Source organism: Eptatretus burgeri, chromosome 12 (genome assembly GCF_056783735.1).
Source record: "Eptatretus burgeri isolate ZD-2024b chromosome 12, Ebu_testis_v1, whole genome shotgun sequence".
NCBI classification, from domain to species: domain Eukaryota; kingdom Metazoa; phylum Chordata; class Myxini; order Myxiniformes; family Myxinidae; genus Eptatretus; species Eptatretus burgeri.
In genome coordinates this window covers 44,958,666-44,978,820 of record NC_140972.1, presented here as the reverse complement: position 1 = coordinate 44,978,820, position 20,155 = coordinate 44,958,666, and the positions used below count along the sequence as shown (strand labels likewise).

The window sequence follows — 20,155 nt, the reverse complement described above, 5'->3', positions numbered from 1 at the left end:
TAAATTTGGTTATTGTCATGAGATTTTCTTACTTATGAAGGTGTATTTGCATTCAACACAACGTTTTAGTTTCCTCATGCATCAGAATAAAAAAGGCAAAACGTCTCAGACTTTTGCACAGCAGTGTGCATACCAAAACAACAATCATGCTTGATGAACGTTATAAGTAGGTCAGTCGATTCAAAACACCACAAAGAGCCTTTCCTCCGACAGTGGTGAGTTCTAAAGTGTGTCACAGAATTTTCAGAGTTTGGCATCATTGATGATGATAGTGTCCTGAAAACATGTAACGCTGACCTTAATTATTTTTTTGACCACTGATTTGATTACTGCCCTTTGGAAGCCTTGCAATACTTCATGAATATCACCAATTATTAACTGTCATTTCCCTGGTGAAACACACAGCTTGCAATATTAAAACCTAGCAGATGATGCCAAATTATCTTTCATTACCTTCCTGGGTGCAAGCACTACATCCACCCATTACACAAATTTTGTCAATCTGTCCATAACTTTTTGAAATACCATGTTATATATCGTTTTTAGGTTAAAAAAAAAGTATCACTGTAAAAAAAAAAATATATTTTTTAAAATAAAATTCTCATATCCACATCCGGAAGTAGATCTTCACCAAAATTGAATCAATTCGTCCTTATCACACACCCAACCTGTCCAAATCCATCCATAACCTTTTGATATATTTTGCTCGCAGACAGATGGACAGAGACAAGCAGAGATGAAAACATAACCTGAGTCGACCTTCGGTGGCAGAAGTGAAAAATAAAATTTTGAACAAATCAATGTCTTGTCTTGGGGGGGGGGGTTCTCTTTTCTTATATTTTCTAATGTTGTTTATCACTTCATTTGAACATGCACAACAAGATACTTGCAAAACAAATTGTAATAAAACAAAATCTAAACTTGCAAATATTACCAAACAGGATAATGTAGTAAAATAAAGGACAAACTTCACTTCCTTTATTGAAGGTGGGAGATCAACTGCTGCTGTCATCGAATTCCACAAGAGTTTGAAATGAAATGCAAATTAGACAGTTCAAATGCAAGCTACAGCTTGAGCAGGAGTCAAATTCCATTGGCCTGTCCACAGCTCATGGTCGATGCAGGAAAACCAGGATTGAAATCCCTGATACCATGTGCATTTGTCTATTATCGACCGACGTCCTTGTAATTCACATCAAAAGCAAATTGACGTTTACCATTGTCTTTGTCCAGCATGCGAGTCATGTATGAGCTCCAATGAGTCGAAGATTAATGCAAGAAAAAGAAAATTTTAACTACTCACTACAATCCAGGTGCAGCACAGAAAGGTCGCTAGCATGTCAAAGAGTACAATGTTCTTCTGGGAGACAAAGCTGTCTGTGCCGTTTGCTCGCATTCACTTGTCGAGGTTAAATATTCCACCAGGGCTGGCAGGATTGCCTCTAAGCTGTCTATCCTAGGTTTGAATCTTGGCCCAGCAATAAACTGTCATCCTCGTTGTGTTTCACAGGCAAGGTGATTCATCAATGTGTGTCGTCCCCCGGATGGATGTTAAACTGGGTGTCTAATCTGCCACAATGTCCTTCATGCTTAATTAGTGGGTGGATGTTAAAGATCCCACAGTGTCCTTCATGAAGAGTGGGCGAGCTCTCACCAGCACCCTCAACAAATTACAAATGCCTTTTTCTGACCTAAACGTTCATGACTTCTGACAAGCAACTTGCTACTCTGTAAAGGGTAAGGAACTTTGATGATTGAGAAAAAGAACATTGCAATATTCTGTTTTATGCACAGTATTTTTTATCTCCAAAGTAAGAGTGATGTCATTGATAATTCTGTTTTTAATCTGGAACAAAAGGAGAAGTGCCCATTTGTGTGTCCATCCATCACACGTAGAAGCAGCAGGACCTCGATCAAGCTTTAATGTAGCGGTTCCCTGCTGTCGTGGCATAATAAAAATAGTACAGTTGGAAAACGAATAACTCAATTGATTTGGAACAACTATGTGTCCATTTAATCATAAATATGCCTGTTTCAAGAGTCAGTCTTATTGGAATTGAAGAAGAAGAAGCAGCATGGAAACAATGCAGCGGTTCCAACGGTAACATTTACTACTCTACGACAGCAGGAACCCTTTAGAAGGACACCGAAGGAGTACACAAAATTATATATATAGTAATACTTCTCAAAACAATAGAACATGCATAAAAGTACATGGAAGGAGTACACAAACAACAACAACCATAGCCACGACAACTTTAACAGCAGCAGCATCAACTACATGTTATGAAAGATCCATTTTTCCACACATTTCACTTCATTTTACATACGCATTAAAATCCACACATAGACATGCAATGTGTTTGTGAAGTACAACATGTCGTTTGATTAAACCCAGCAGCAAAGCGACGGGTAGGCACACCAAGTAATACCTAATGCACAAGGATCAACAATGAAGATTACAATGAATCATAATCCAGCAACTTCTGTTCAAACCAGTAGTTATGTGACAACAGGGACATTTGGAGGTAAACCGTTGAGGTGTGTTGACGAGGTTTATTTAACATTCTCTCAACATAATTTTGCTCATTAAAGTCAGACCTTATCAATCACCAGTCAGATACGTATGTACACTCGCACATGACAACATAATGAATTGAAAGGTTTTGGCAACATATTTTCCTAAATGTTTCATTTATAGCAAATAAGATAACAGAGAGCTTTTCTTTTTGGAGAGAATTTTTGCCAAGTTTTTGTTTTCATAACATTTTGTCAATGCTTCACATTCTACGAACCATCTCATGTGAACCTACATTCAAGCATCTACACAAACAGCATTTACAATGTACAGCTTTCCAAAATAAATAGCAGCAACAACAAAAAAAATTAAACTGTGGAAAGATTCATGGTTTCCATAAGAAGATGTCTGGGTTTGTGGTTTGTCAAACCAACTGTGTTTTCAAAGGTCAGCAAGTCAGTTACCATGACATCTCAGTTGGAGTTCTGCGCTTGTGGGAAATAGCCCATGTTTGCAAAAAGAAGTCGACAGATGACCCATCCCAAAAGCACAAACGTATGCAAGGGCAAGGCCTCCCATCACAGGGCAAGTTGTGGATGAAACCTAAGCAATGTAGAAAAGCTACAGCCTAACCAAAAACTCTCCAAGAGCAAGACAGCTGACATGCCATGCGGTTTAGACAAGATGTACATTCTAAACACAATTTATAATCAAGATGTCCTGATTTGGCTTCCAAGCTGCCGTGGCTTCAGTATCCCTTCGCACAATACCCGGCCTGACGTCTATTCCACCCAAAGATTTTGAAGCGTTAAAATTCACAGTTGAAAAGGTCAGAGAATATCTCTGTTCTAAATCCCAACCTATCAACTTAGAAGACAATCTAATGCGTATGATGATGTGCTTCAAATTACTGAGTCCTAAGAAAGCAAATTATGCAGATGTTCAAATTTGATAACATCTTGTTAGCAGAGCTGCATCTGTTTCTCACAGCTGCACTGCAATGTAATTTTTGGAGGAGGATCACCAATTCTAACAATCTGCATTCCAAGGAAGGATTGATCGAACACGGCGATTCAGACAATGAAGGAAGGGCTGAAGAATCCTCACTGACCCCAACAGCAACGTCGGGGAGGGGGGGGGGTGAAGAAATGCTCCGTGGAGGAGCACATCACATCGAGGATGGACCAAAGGCGGCTGCATGGAAAGCGACGACAACCATGAGATACAATTCCACACTTTGTCACCAGCCACACAGCCAAGCTTTGAGGAGCCAGAGAGGGTGTTGCTGGGAGATATGGCGGTCCAATGGGCAAGCAAGCGGATCAAGCGACATCCAGATGTGGTGAAGAGCAGAATGGGACTATAAAAGCCCATACCAGAGTTCAGAATGGGACGCATCTGGTAACCTGCGAGAGCGAATTGGTGTCAGGAGAACGAGCTGGTGTCTGCGGAACAAGCTGGTTGCTGGAAAGCAAGTGCAAGCGAGTTTGGTTTGGTGCTAGGTAGACAGGCGGATCTAATGGATAATTCCTGGCCGCGTCGTCCATCCACACCGATTTACCGAATACCACTGCAGCATATACCAAAGCAAAAGTGCCTGAAAGCCCTTGTCAAATAAAAGACTAACAAATTAAAAACAGAAAAATGATAACTTAGAAAATGAGTTTTGAAACCTGAGATTGTGATGACAATGGTTTTAAACAGGCAGCGCACTACCACCTCACGTCATCCCCATCCTAACCCATGATCATTATTACCCCACCCCCCAACCATCCCCCCACCCCCCAATTAACCCTTCTGAATCCAACCCTCTAACTTGCTGATTTTAGCCTGTCTCTGTCTCTCTCTTGCAGAGGGGGGGGGGGCGGGGAACAAACAAACAAACAAGTGAGAAGTGATGTAAATTGAATGGTTGCCCAAAGGGCTGTCAAAGGACAAAGGAAAAATATAATAGATCGAGAATGTGATGCTCAAATCTTATCCAAGCTGGGTCATGCTCATAATAAGCCTCAAAGGTGAAACACCTCAATCTTGAAGTGGTGGGAAGGGAAGTTGGCAAATTATATTTCAAACTTCAGGAGAAACATTGCCTCAGATGGCTGTGCAAATCATGACTAAAAGACAATCATCAGATTCTGCAACTTTATTTCGAAGTACTCGTACTGTACTTAAAGTTCTCATGTTTTCCTAGCTCCTCAAAGCAGAATCAAATTTTGCCTAAGCTCCAAGTGAAGATTTTTTTAACCTCCAGAGCAGAAAACATACTTTTCAGCTCAAATAACAGGAAATTCCATACATAGCTCAGTAATGGCTCAGCCAGTAGAAAACATGCCCCTACCCTGATGGTAGGTCTTGTCAACCCACACAGTGAAGAACTAGTGCACAAAGGCTGCATATTTGCCTGTTCGTATTATGCAGTGAGTTCATCATGTTATTGCAAAACCTGATTGTATTATAACAATGCAGTTATCTTACCATGCCAGAGTTGAGGCTGCGTTCCAAGCGACAGAATGTGTGTGGTGCACTCTCCCCCTTGCTTCCAATAATGATGCACACGTCCGTGACAGCAAGTGCATTCTGAGCTGACAGTTCGTGTGCTCGCCGGTATGTGAGCAGGATGCGCTGAGTTGCTGTGCTGCTGTTATTTACATTTGCACTGCGGCCATATGGAGTCGTTTCGACAACTTCACAACCTGGCCGCAGTCGATCCTTCCACTCGTAGAGGACTCTGCACATACACGGGCATGTTCAGAGTATTTGGCCTATTTTCAGCAGGGACTGCAGATCACCTTCATTCCAAATTGGGTTCTTAGTCTCACCCCTCCTCACCAACCCCAAAATCCAAATGCATCATTCATAACTTTGGAGCAAATCTGGCCACGTTTTGAAAACAATCCATAAACATCACCTTCTTGAATCTTTATGATCATGTCTGTGCTTGCTCTGCACCCAGATTACTATAAAATCTAAATTTACTTTTCTTCCATGTACTGTAGTAACCCTAATCTTACTATTAACCAAATCAATATTCACATCTACCTCCCTTCAATATCAACAAGCAATGAATTTGACCAATGACCTGCACACAATGGCCTACTCTTTTCAAGCGATACAGTGGGAACATTATCTCCTGCCAGCAGAGCATATACATGGCGGTTTTGTTGGCAGGGATCTAATAAAGACTAGAAATCTCAATGGTGAGCATACTATGACTGAGCTATCCTGACATGCCTAATAGTTGTGCAAATTTGGTGAGCAGCAACAAGAAAACAAAACATGATTATTAGCTTATTTGAGTGTTTTTTAAAAGATTTAAGCAATCCAAATAGTATCAACTGTGTTGCGCACAGATCATTATTATACATTTTGGCACTTTATATGAAATGCTGCCAAGCATGGAGGCCTTTTTTAAACCGGAAAACAGACATACATCATCAGGAAAGGACATTTTCTCAGGTGTGATGGATATAGCTAATGTACTAACCCAAGATCGATGAGAGGGGGCTTGTTGCGTCCACGCCTGTAGCAAATGAAGAGTTGAGGGCTTTTTATGCTGCCATGGTTGAGGTCAGCCAATATACCCGTGGGTGTGCTCTCGACACAGGTGAAACCCTCAGGCACCTCTTCCCCACTTGATTTTATGATCACTGCTATGTCTGTGATCGGTGCCTTGGCCTTGGGCGAGCGCTGCCCCCCATCACCAGAATGGGCATCCTCATCCAGTGGAAGGGACACATCCGTTAAGCCAGCCACCACAAAGTAGTCAGCCACACGTGGGCCTCGCTCTTCTACCATGATTCAGCCTATGGGTGGGGTTGAGAGGCATTGGTCACATCTGGAATCTCACTGGCAGGATTTGCGGTTATATCAAATCCAAAAAATGATTCCCAAGAGGCATGCATGTCGTGTGTATCATCAGTGAATGAGCAATGCATATCCAGAACACTGTAGTTACTCTAATTCTAACAATGATACAAAATAAGCATGTCATAATGTCCCTAATCTCAGGTACAATCGATATTCTGCTACAAGACATTTTATGTTTGTTATAAACAAAGAAGGCAACTTATAACACATCGTTTCATTGTCAAAAGAAAACAAGTTTACTACTGCAAGTTGCCCTGGGTTTCTGTTAAAAATCACTGGAGATTAATCAAAACCAGGCAGCCCAAATGTTTGCCTTATTAATCAGTACATCGTGTCATGTCACAGTTGGCAAATGCTCAAAGCCAATGACATTCACAAGTGCAGCAATTTTAACATTCCACAACCTCAGCCTCTGAACAGTTGTAAGTCTTTTATTCTTGCCCTGCTCACGCCATCATTCTCTCAGGGTCAGTTTCCGTCTGCCTGGAAGTTAGCCAACATAAATGCAATTTACACACATGGTGCAAAAACGGATCCTCTTAACTAAAAGCCCATTAGCTTGCTTCAAATTATAAGTAAGGTCATGGAATCTTTCTTTGCAATTGACATTAAATCCTAACTTTTCTCCAACGGCTGGACCTCAGGTTATCAGTTCGGTTTCAGACCTGGTCTTTCTACCCTGGACATGATGCTTCTATTCTCCCAACAATGGATGGAAGCCCTCAATCTCTCACATTATATCAGGGCCGTCTCTCCAAACAAATATCGAGCATTCTTTACAGTGTGGCACCCCGCCTTGATCTCCAAACTCTGCTATGGCATCCAAGGCCACCTCTTCGTATGATCACCGACTTCCTCCACTCTAATGAATCACTGACTCCACTGTAATCAGCATGTAGCTCTTAATGTGATCCTCTCATCTCCTCTCCTCTATCTAGGCTGGTGTGTCCAAAGGCAGTGTCTTGGGCCCAGCCTTGCTTGTAATATTCATCAATGATTTTTCTGATTTCCTGGAAAATCCTCTTTATCTATTTGCTGATGACTCCACCTTCTGCCATGACATACCTCATCCTTCAGAAAGGCAGGCAGCAGAGTCTTCCCCTGTTGCAGACCTTGATAGAATCAGGATATGTCCAACACTTGAAATACCTCTTTCAACCCAGACAAATCCCACACACTCAGCCTATCTCTCAGAAAGAACTGTCTGGAAAACCCACCCATCCACTTCCAAAACAAACCACTTGAAGAGGTAAAGTCACTCAGACATATGAATGTCACCATCAGTCATGATATTTCTTGGACAAACTGCATTTCCAAGGTGGCCTCCAAAGCCAGATGTCAACTTCTCAAGGCGCATTCGGCCTAGGCAGTCGGCACCAACACAAAGGGCGCATCCTTCATCATGCAATATCCTTCCTTGGCCAATCTGAACTCCTGACAACCTACAAGGCCTTCTTCACAGCTTGGAGTGCTGCTCTCCCTTTTGGATTGGTACTCCTGCCTCACATTTTACCCTTCTTGATGCAATGGAAAGCAAGGTCTTCAAAAGCATTGGGATCTCCCACAACAAAGCCGAGTGTCTAGCTAGACCTGTTATTCTTGCATCATAGGCAGGTTGGTGGCCTCTCTGTATTGTACCGTTTCCTTTTTGGTCTCCTTGCTCCATGTGCATGTGCCCTCTTTGGCTCTGTCCCTCCCAGGTTTCTGCAGGATGCACAGTCTACCAGCAACCCTTTTCTTGTTAAACTCCCCAAATCCAGGCTCATTGTTCACCTCCACTCAATTATTCTTCAGTGTTCTCACCTGTGGAACCAACTTCCCCAGTCTGTTTAGTCCCATTTCCACCCCACCCCCCCCAGGGCTTCAAGACAGCTGTTGACCACTACCTCACGTCACCCCTCATCTATACTAAAAATGATATTTTCTCCCCCAAATGAGCCCTTTGCCAAGTATTCCTTTTCCAGGTTATGATTCCCCCCACCCCCTCCCCCTTTCTCCCTTATCTATGTTTGTTCGTTGTCGGTTGGTTTGTTCCCTTTCTAGTTCATCCCGGCTTTCCCTTTCCTCTTCCTCTTCTTGATGTGTTTATTGTTCCTTTTTTGTTTCATCCCACTTTCTCCTTCCTCTTCCTGCTGTTGCAGCTCGTGTGCAGCTTTGTTCACCCCCACATGTCCTTCTCCCCCTCCCCTTGATCTCACTCTCACTCTCACTTCTACTCTGCTGTTGGTAATTCCACCTTTCCATTTTGTTCCCTTCCATTCTGCTCTCACTCTTTCATGATCCTCAATCATGTGTACAAAAAAAAACCTCAGCCAAACGCAATGATAAGGTATACCACAGATTCATTGTCAGGCCTAAAATAAAAATAAAACATTTCTATTTTTAAAATCAAGTACCTTGGAATATTCAGAACTTTATGTTATATTAATCAACAAAAATTATATTGTGCAGGGTCTATTCACATCATTGTATTAATTATGACAATTGTTTGGCAAAAGCAATGAAAGTACATCCACGATTCTATAGGAGGATAAATGGAATCCCATAAGGGGGGTAACTAATCCAAGATAGTTACAGACCTGATAAACAGAATCAGCACGAGTGCCAGCTAGAATGAACATACAGGTGAAAATAAGACACACCCTTCTTGAAAGATCAAGCAGTGACATCACTGGTACCAAAAATTTAAAAGAGACAAACACAAAGTCTGGACTAACAGGATGTTTAAAACAGATGTGAAACAAACATCTCAGAATTTTTCAACTTTATAAACCTGACATTCATCTTTGCTACCATTATTAATAATGAAGGAACCATTTAAAACATTTTACTTGCAAGACATGGTACACACATCATTTCATTTTCATTTCATACAAGTGGGTTGGAGACAGCAATCAGCATTAATTAAAAGCAATCATTTCCTCCAAATCTATCTAATCCACTCACCCAGAGTGTAACACCCTGCACACCTGGAAAATAATTAGGACTGGCAGGATAGCCTTGAGGTACGCACACTCCACTCTGAGCTGTCTCGCCTGAGTTTGAATCTCAACCCAGCTCTAAACTGTCATCCCAGTGTTTCACAGACAGGGAAAGGTATCAATGCCTCGTACAGATGTTAAATGGGTTCACTTCTGCTTGCATTAGTTTCGTTGGTGGATGTTAAACTGAGGATCCCACAATGTCATTTGTGAAGACTTGGCGAGTTATCGCTGGCACCCTGAACAAATTACAAATTCCTGGACATTCAGGTAGGTATATCTTGAACCAGAGTGGCGATATATCTAGGATTTGTTCTCGCCTTCAAATTTTTCTCTCGTCGTGATGTGTGCCGCAGCCCTGCAAAAAGGCCAATTATTAATTATAATTATTTTTTAAAACAAAAACAAAACTTAAAACAAGAAAAGAGCTGGGCAATAAAATTTAGTTCCCCTTGAAATTATGGAATGTTGAAATATTTGGCATCACTTCCTGTTATTACAATTTTTGACATTATTTCTTTTTTGGGGGGGATATTACTCAATCTACAAACCAAAATAAACTCTTCCCTTTCTTCGGGATTAGATACCATTTGTATATCCCCTCCTCTCGCCTCCCACTCTCCCACATCAGATTGAGCTTGTGACCTTTGTGCAAGAACATGCAAAACAATTTGAAAACAAATAGGTTGCTGAATGACAATTGTTAAAACAAATGGTGATCAAAAATGGGAGTGTTCAAAAATGTAGCATAAGGAGATGCAGTAGATACTCACATAATCCAGAACACACCAATGTTATTTTGTATTCTTTTCATAACAAGAATGTGTAATTAATAAGATTTTTCTCATTCCAAAAGAATATTACTAAATAGCAGATATACCCATCAAGGATGGGTGATGGGGTTTGATAGGACTGGAAGGGCCGAAACAACAGCAGCAGCAATCCCATGATGGAATCGCAGGAAGCCCAGTCCACCGGATACCCTAAAATCATCCAACATGGCGAAAACATCGAGAAAAGTCGACTTTTATTTCCTGGGCCAACAGGTGATAAGATTTGCAAGTGAATCTTGATGTCGTAATATGAACCGAGCAATAAACTGTCATCTCAGCGATTCATTAATGTGTGCGCCGTCCCTCCGATGGACATTAAACGGGAATTCGTTTTTCTGGCATTAGTTGATGGACATTAAAGTTCGCAGAGTGTCCTTCATGAAGAGTAGGCGAGGTATCGCCGGCATCATGGACAAATTCCAAATTCCTGCCTTAATCTTAGTCAAATGTTTGGCCTGGCTGGCAGGTTCGTGAAGGACTTGGGCCAAGCTTCTCCCGGCCAACCCTACAAGAACGTGGGAATAATTGTGGCCACAGAAGAAGAGGAAGAAGAATATGAAGAGGAAGAAGCATTGCAATAGATTGGTGATTATGCTGCCAAAATTTGATGACAACGCATGAAGTGGACAGAGGAGATAGGAAACAAAAAGACAGACAGAAAAGGACAGGACAGGAAAGACAGTGTCCTTTTTAGGTCATCTCTTAGAGCATGACCTAATAATATTGGTGTCGATGTCCTTAGATACGTCCGTCCGTCCGTTCACAATGAAGTTGAAGCGGGAGATCTGGTCATTAGTGATCCTGATAGAGGTCGATGAGACGTACACGATGGTATGACTTCAAGGTCACTGAATGTCAAGGTCAAGGTCACGAGGCCTTTGAAGTTGCGAAAATGACGATTTTCAAATTCTATCTCCTCCGCCATTTCTCAAGCGATGTTGAATTTGATTGTAGCATATGAATCTATGGGACAATATCTAAATTTCGTCGGGCCGGATTTTCGATATCCACTTTCATTTTCGTGTCACGTGACTTCAAAGTTGGCAAAAAATGCGAAAATGACGATTTTCAAAATCTATCGCCTCCTACATTTCTCAAACGATCTTGAATTTGATTGTGGCATATGAATGTATGGGACAATATCTAAATTTGGTCGGGACGGATTTTCGAATTTCGCTTTCATTTTCGCGTCACGTGACTTCAAAGTTTGCAAAAACTGCCCTACCTTTGCTATATATTCTCTACTGGGCATGGTAAAAGTTAGTGAATGGTGTCATTGCATAGCAACTGACCTTGTCTTCCATGTCCATTCGAAAGAATACCGATATCTTTGAATACGTACACGTCACGTGACTTTGAATTTTGCGAAAACTGCTTCATGTAGTTGCAAAATGACGATTTTCAAAATCTATCTCCTCCTACATTTCTTAAGTTATCTTGAATTTGATTGCGGCATATGAATCTATGGGAGAATATCTAGATTTGGTCAGGCTGGATTTTCGATATTCGCTTTCGTTTTCGCGTCACGTGACTTCAAATTTGGCCAAAAATCCTTCCTGAGCCGAGAACACTACACCCAAGTAACAGGAACTCATGCTTGTATATTTATACATTTTCCGCCGAAGGTGCAAAAGTTTCAAAACCCGAAATGTAAACGTCGGCATTTATTTTCAAAATACAATTTCCTACGCGCGCGCCAAAATGCCGAGTCATCTTTAACCAAACTGCGCAGTAGAACTGTGTAGTAGTATTCGGTCATAACTGAACATTGAGAACTTGTGGTATTATAGAGATGACCGTCACCCCCACACAGGGGTAATTTTATTTATGTACATTCTACAAACCTATCTTCTCTAATATAAAAGGACCTTGGTCTCGGTGTGCCTGTGTCCGTCCGTCACTGCCTGCATCTACACATCCCTGAATCAACAATTGTCCAATAGGGGATACCACCAATCAAGCCAAATCTGCAAACAGTATGATATAGTTGAGTAAGGGGACTATATATGGGCCAGTTTCAATTTACATTAAAACAAAAACTCTTCCAACTTCCTCTTCACTTATAATAATGGTAAGTCTCATTCAATCCCATTTCTCATATCGATTAAACGCCGGATATATCATCAAAATGGCTTGTGTTATCCATGCTTCTTCTACAAAGGGCGGAGGAGCTCCTTTTGAGAGGGTAGAGGGTAGCTGAGGAGTTTGCGAACAAGCTGAGTGGAATTTGGGGGGTCTGGGTGCTTTGGGGGGTCCTGAAGAATTGTGGAGTGTCTTCAAGACCACTATCCTTGATGTTGCCAGTGGATGTCTTGGAACTCACCGCAGGGCAAAGAAGAAATTTGTCTCTCAAGGGACACTGGTTACCATTGACCAGAGTCACAGGGCCAGGCTGAATGGCAGAGCTGAGCTGTTCATGGAGCTGAGGCATAAAACTGTATGTGCTAAGGGTGGACAAGGAAGCCTATGTGCGAGGAATCTATGAGGGGGTAGAGCATCACCTGTGGTCAAGGGATTCTCATCCTGCTTACAGTGCAATTCGCGCATTGCGTTCATCCAAGCCCATCCCTCGGTGTATTGCAGTTAGAGCAGAGGGTGGTAGGCTCTTAACAGAGGAGTCCGAAGTGAAGGCCCGCTAGGCTGGTTACTTTGAGCAGTTGTACCAGGCTGATCCACCAGCTGTCGGGTTGGACGTCAGGGGTGTTGCAATCCCTGTTGCTGACCCTCCAATCAACTGTGGTCCACCTTCGCTTGTGGAAACACAGGCTGCGGTGAACCGGTTGAAATGAGGTAAAGCCCCAGGGATCTGTGGCATCCATGCTGAACTTCTCATGGCTGGTGGAAATGCTGCACTCGTGTCGTTGCATGCAGTTCTGTGCTCTGCTTGGAACACAGGCATCATCCCAACTGACTGGAAGAGGGGCCTTGTTGTCCCTCTCTGGAAAGGGAAGGGTGATCGCCAAGACTGCAACAACTACCGAGGGGTGACGCTGCTGAGGGGGGAAATTCTTGATAGGGTTCGCCACCATCTGCTTGAGCACCAGCGTCCAGAGCATTCAGGCTTTACACCAGAGGTAAACGATTGACCGTATCCTTGCTCTTCGAGTCCTCACCGAACGCAGACGAGAGTTTCGGCAGGGGCTGCTTGCAGCCTATGTTGATCTCTGGAAAGCGTTTGATTCAGTGAATCGGGATGCCCTCTGGAGGATTCTTGGTCTTCGTGGGGTGCCACCAAAACTGATCGATCTGATGTCTGAACTCTACTCTGGTATTGAGAGTGCTGTGAGATGTGGTGGTATCATCTCTGACTTATTTCCAGTTGTTACTGAGTTCGTCAGGGGTGTGTACTGGCCCCCACACTTTTCAGCACTTGAATGGACTGGATTCTAGGGAGGATGTCAGAGAGATCAAGCTGCGGTGCATCGTTTGGGAATGTCAAGATCTGACCTTAATTTCGCAGATGATGCAGTCCTCTTTGCGGAGACTTTAGATATTCTTTTGGGGGCCCCCGAGGTGCTGAATGAGGAGTCGGAGCCACTGGGATTACGGGTTTCCTGGGTCAAAACTAAGATCCAGGCTTTCAATGACATATTGGATGCTGCTGTCATGTCTGTGCCTGTTTCTGGTGAGGATGTTGAGGTCGTAGGGAGATTCGCTTACCTTGGCAGTGATATTAATGTCTCTGCTGGCTGTGAGTCAGAGGTCAATAGACATCTAGGTCGGGCCTGGGGAGTCATGGATTCACTGGATAATGGGGTGTGGTGCTGCCGGTACCTGTTTGGGAGGACGAAGGTCCGAGTCTTCAGGTCCTTGGTGCTTCCAGTCTTGCTCTATGGATGCGAGACTTGGACTCTGACCAAGGATCTGAGACGGAGACTTAATTACTTTGGTACCAGGTCTCTTCGGAGAAGCCTTGGCTATCGCTGGTCGGACTTTGTGTCCAACGAGCGGTTGCTGAGAGACTCAAATGACATTTGTTACCTGCATAGTCCGTGAGCGTCAGTTGCAGCTGTATGGACATGTGGCTCGTTTTCCTGACGCTGATCCTGCTCACCAGATTCTCTCAGCGAGGAGTCTCGTGAGTGGAGGAGGCCAATGGGCCGACCACGTACCTCGTGGTTGCAGGAGGTTGATCGGCATCTCAAGGAGATGGGGATGGGCCAGGCATCTGCCTGGGGGATGGCCAGACGGAGGCCCCTGGGGTACCGGTGGAAAGTGGACGCAGCAACGCGCTGCTCTGGTGCATGCTCCCATACCTGACCTGACCTACGCTACAAAAGCACATATTAGTTCCCTCATACAATTTGTGTGTTGGATATTTGCATTATATTTACTCTGCGTGCATGAAGTGTAAAGCAGGGATAAGCAATTAGTTAACTTTGACTCTGTATACAAACGTCAGTTTATGATCAAAATATAACATTCAATTGAAATAAAGTTGTTTTTCGAACACAAATTGGAAAACAAACTTGTAGTTTTGTAGTACTGTCAGACCCCATGTGGACGGGGGATATGTTCCTGAAAAATGCCGCAAATGTCGAATCCACAAATGTCAGGGCATTGTTTCAATGGGAAAAAGGGGGATAGGTTCCTGGCGGTTCTCGATTCATAGAGAAAATCAAAAATCACGTGAAAAACCGCTACTACATGAAGCACAGGGCCGTGAATGTAGAAGCAGGTCAGAAAAACCACGAATACACAAATTGCAGGGCCGCCAATGTAGAAGGTCACATTTTATGAACCGCAAATACACAAGATCCGTGAAAAGCGGAACCGCGAATGTTGTTGTCCAACAGTATATTTTGGCTCCGAATTCATCCCGATCGCAGATGTGCAGGGAGAAGTGAGAAAATATTTCGTATGTCCATCTGTCTGTCTGTCAAAATTTTTCTTTAGCGGGGGCAGACGCTGAAGTGACTGACACAAGGGAGAGTTCCAGCTGACGAGCATCATGAGAAGAAAATGCCAAACTGCTTCGCTTCCTTCAGACACGGATGTGATTTATTTATGTATTTATTTTACTCTGCCTGTCCAGCCAGCAGTAAAACAGGAAACTTACTGTTTCCAAGGACGTCATAAAGGACACAAACAACAGGTGAGAAGAACTAATGTAATGTGTTAAATAAAAGACGCTGCATCAATGGCGGTAAACTTCTGAATATTTTTTTTCTGCAACCTTTAAAATATTTTGTTATTTTAATTGAATTATACACCATACTTGAACACTGTAGAGTGTAGAATATACATCGCCTTTTCGGCACTTTCAAAACCTTTAATTTAGCAGTACATGGAAGAATCTTATGACGTTTTACATCATCTTGATCAATCAAATTTACCACTCGTGGACCCCACCCATGTCCTCGTTTCTAAAGAAGTTGATTCTTGTGATTTTCCTCATCGCTAAGAATCAAAATATGAAGTCAGCTTCCAATTACTCTTCTTGATTACATCATTAAAATAACAAAATTAAGTTGGCACAAAAATCCATCTTGAGGAGGTCCAAATTCCGCCCTTATCCTTTCGAACTGAAGAACGCATTGCAGGTGACAGGCTCGTTTGAGTTTCTGTGCATCATAAACAAAACTAAAGATCTTTTTAGCTTTCCCAGCAGATGACAAACAGCCCCAAGGACTATCCGTGATTAAATTGGGGACCGTCTGTGTGGAAGATTTCATCTCGTGTCCACCTGGTCCAACATGGGATTCAGATGCTGGTTCGAATCCCATCACCATTACAATATTAAAACATTTAAATTTATCACATCCAATTTAATAACATTGCTACTGGACTCAGACTTTTTTTACCCCGCTGTACAAGATAAAGCCCAAAATGGTTATGATCCAGCATGACTCGCTGAACTTTTATCTGGCTACAAATATTCCAACATGCTCTCTCATCAAACCACTTCTCATGGTTACGCACGATACAATGCGGAAAATAGTTGAAAATCAAGATAGATTCCAAATATCCAATCCAGGTGTGGAACACACTTCCTCTACATAATCCATCTCACATCTTTCTCATGAATCTTTAGATCTCAATTTTTTTATTAACATCACAGATGTGTCAGTCCAAAGATAGAAACAGAGCAATACTGATATGTGGGAGAAAATAGGTCAAGTACCCCCAAGGAATTATGAAAAGTAAAGTGAAGCTTTCGGAAGTTAACAAAGGCAGCTTTATATTTTCCTGTTTCCTCTGCAAGTCTTTCCTCAATTTGAATTTTTTCATCTCGGATCTCAAACTTGAATTGGAAAGCGCTTTGGAATATATGACTATGAAAGCCTCCAGATTAAACAATTTTCTATAACTGACATTTGTGATAGTTCAAATTATCGAATTTTGAAACTAAAGATCTTTTCTTTTGTTATGTCCATGGACACAACAAAATCCTTCAAAGAGGTAGGTGCATTTTGAAAGAAAATCAATTAGAGAGTTTGTAGAAAAACCTTACCCCACACAGTCTTGAGAAACAAGGACATGCCTGGGGTCTGTGAGCAGCAAATTTGATTGGTCGTGATGACGGAAAATGCCATAATATTTTTGTTAAAGTACTGCTAAACGAAAGGCTTTTGAAAATGCCAAAAGGCAATTTGTGTTCCACAGTGTTCAAGTATACAGGTCAATTGAAATAAAATAAAGATTTTAAATGCCATTGAGAAAAAAGAATTTCAGCAGTTTACCACTGTTGATGCAGCATCTTTTCCACGTTACATTAGTTATTTATTCCTGTTGTTTGCATCCTTTATGACATCCTTAAAACAGTAAGTTTCTTGTTTGGAATGATTTTCTATTTTGTTTCACTGGCAGACAGACTTAAACAATTATCTCACTCCTCTCTGTGCATGTGCAATCGGGACGAATCCAAAGGCAAACTCCAGGCTTATTTTTTGATTCGTATTCAAACATTCAATTGAAATCAAGTTTTTCCTCGATCATAAACTGAAGTTTGTGGAGACAGACAGACAAAGTGAACCAATTGCTCAACTCTGCTTTTTGTCAATAATATTGTGGGCAGTTCCTCCACAAGTGTCGGAACTCCAGTGAGGTCACAATCAGAGGATGCCAGACCAGGAAAATGGCAACCACAACTCAGCCCAACCACAACAAACCAAACAAAGGTGATTCTTTAGATAGCAGGTGTAATGTTCTTTGTGAAATATTACAACATTGGATACAACACGCATGGGTCGTATATTACTTGGGTTACTTCAGGAGCAAGGAGAACATACAAAATCAAAAGTTGCTGGACAATATCAACAAATAGATCATCTAAAAATGAAATGCATGCACAGGTGCACACGCGTACATCTGATGAAGTTGAATGTGTGGCATTGTACGAGGTAGCTTTGAGCAAATCAAAATCCTTCAAGATGACGATGTGCAATTTGTTAATTTCTATTAAAACTAAAAAAAGTCACTTTTGATGATTGCAATTGGAGGAGAAAGTATTGGGGCATACAATACCTTTTTGTTGTATACAAAGTCAAGCCTCGTGGAAGAGGTAGAACACTGAACAGATCAGGACACAACATAACAAAAGGAAGAGTAGGAAGAGGGGGCAAACACCAACAACAGGATTGAAGGACAAAATAGAGGGAGAGTTGGACAAACAAGCACTGTGGGTAGGAATGAGGGGTAGGGAAGGATGCATGGGGGTGGGGGGGGGGGACAAGATGAATACAGAAGGAAACTCTCAGGAAGGAAAAATTGCAAAGTTGGAAGGAGGTGAGTTTGGGAGTTAGGTAGGGGTAGATAACATCATGGTTTTGGGTGGGGGATTATCGAAGATGGTAGTGAACAGCGAGCTATCTTGAAGACTTGGAGGGAAGAATGAAATAGAAGAACATATGGAAGTTCGTTCCACAGGCAGGAAGAAAAAAAAAGAAAAAAGAAGAGGAACGAATGAGTGGAGGTGAGCAGTGATCGTGGATTTAGACAGTTTCACCAGAAGGAGGTTGATGGAGGACCATGTGTGCCTTGCAGAAACCTGGGGTGAACATAGCACGGAAAGAGCAGAGGTCGCAACACCAGAAAAGAGGCGGGAGAAGACAGAGAGACCACCGACCTGTCTTGGATGGGAATGTGATAGGCCCATGGACTCAGCTTCATCATGGGATATTACATTATAAACCTCCATAACCACAACCTGCAAGTGATGCATGCAAGTCAATGACAAAACAGAGATGTACTCCACAGGATAAACATCCTGGTGGATTAAATACAATCAACAAGTGTGATTGGAATCTGGGTCAACAAGCCAGATGTGTCAGAATGATTTGGACAAGTCAACCTCCAACCATGTTCCTTCCAAGCATGATAGAAAGCAGCCAAGCCTGAGCAACAGGGATAAGAAACTGCAATAACTGCACATCAGTGTGCCATTCCAATGTAACTCATATTAACCATGCAGCTGTGAATCCAGGATCTTTGCTTGGAGGAGGCAGTGTGGAGGAGTGGTTTCTTCCAGATCATGAACAGCTATTGAAAAATTTCTAAGTTGCAAGGTCATCGTGTGTTGTGTAAATACTATTTTTCTCGAAGCATCAATAACGAGAAGGGCACGCAGTTGAGCACATACCTCTGCCACAAGAACAGATCGGGCCCAATACATTTTTGAAATATCATACTATATATCGTTTTTGGCCCCGTCAATGGTGAGGAATTACTTTAAAAATTAAATAATTCTCGTATCCAGATCCGGATTTGGATCTTCACCAAAATCAAAACAATTTGTCATGATCACACACCCAACCTGTCCACAAAGTTTCATCCAAATGTGTCCACAACTTTTTGAGATATCGTGCTATACATCGGTTTTGCCCTATTTCTCAATGGTGAAGAATCACTTTAAAATTTCTAATAGTCGGATCTGGATGCGGATCTTCACCAAAATCTAATCACTTTGTCCTTTTCACAAACCCAACCTGCCCACCAAATTTCATCCGAATCCGTGCACAACTTTTTGAGATATCCTGCACACAAGCAGACAGACAAACAAACAAACAGACAGACAGGGGTGAAAACATAACCTCCTTCACCTTCGGTGGCAGAGATAATAATGACAAACGAGGGACCAATAAACTGTTGGCCCAAAAGAGGATGTGCTGAATACAAATAAATTGGACATCGCAGTACAAAACCATATTAGTGTTACATAAATTAATACCTACATTTCAACACATAATTAAAAAATGAAAAGTTCCACATAAACCAACACCGATCTTTGAATTCCATCACTCACAGCATGTACATATACCTCAAGCATTGCTAGAATGCTCAGATTCTGCACTCACACCAAAGAGTGAGAGAGTCGATCCACAAACAGTGAAGTTTGAAAGGGATCTCAAAAGTATGCCCGGAGGAAGGAGTGACAGATTTCATCTTTAAGGGAATACTCTCACCACAATGAATAGCAATCACTACCAGATCGGATAGACGTTATTCGATCATGGAAGACCTTGTGCGTCTATCTTGATCCGTATCAGTGAGAAAGAGCACTCAGCCTCTCCACCAGTGATGGGTAAAGTGCATGCTATCACCAGGAGGCGGTGGATGTTGGAGAAGGAAGAAAACATTGCAAGCACCAAGGGCTACAAGAAGTTTGGCCGGAAGAGCGATGTCAAATTTTCACCCTTCCTTTTCAGCAAGCTGCAGTTTACCGTTTGTGTTCTGCCACAGAGCCTGCCATCTTTCCAAAGTTCATTTCCCAGGGGGTTCAGGGAAGGAAGGTTTCTTTCCCAGCAAAGCATGCAGTTATCAAAGGGTTGTGCACAACAACTGAGCAGTATCTATAGTATGAGGCATGGATCTGTGTAGCCCACAGGCATGATGGCCTTGCCCTGCAAATCGTATCAATATCTCACTTGTGAAGGAGTCTGCAAGTGTTCTTTTGTAGTGCTCCGTCAAACATTCACTGGGATGTTGGGCTGTTGTTGTGGTCCCTTGCAATCTAG

The 20,155-nt window shown here is 42.3% G+C and overlaps 1 protein-coding gene across 7 annotated transcripts in view; it reads right to left on the bottom strand.

Moving 5' to 3' along the window:
* LOC147015523 (C-myc promoter-binding protein-like) overlaps nucleotides 1–20,155 on the bottom strand; it is a 215,415-nt gene that overhangs the window by 153,200 nt on the left and 42,060 nt on the right. For 5 of the 7 annotated variants that reach the window (XR_015050358.1, XM_085850313.1, XM_085850316.1 and 2 more), the window contains 2 exons: nucleotides 6,003–6,321; nucleotides 4,994–5,246 (listed from right to left, as the gene is read on the bottom strand). Coding sequence is in view for 6 of the 7 variants with exons in the window: in XM_085850313.1 (XP_085706439.1) it covers nucleotides 4,994–5,246; nucleotides 6,003–6,313 (564 nt within the window). In the remaining variant the exon portion in view is untranslated. Of the gene's footprint in view, nucleotides 1–4,993; nucleotides 5,247–6,002; nucleotides 6,322–9,331; nucleotides 9,725–20,155 lie in introns of those variants that run through there. The other 2 variants (XM_085850314.1, XM_085850318.1) reach the window with 2 other exon arrangements.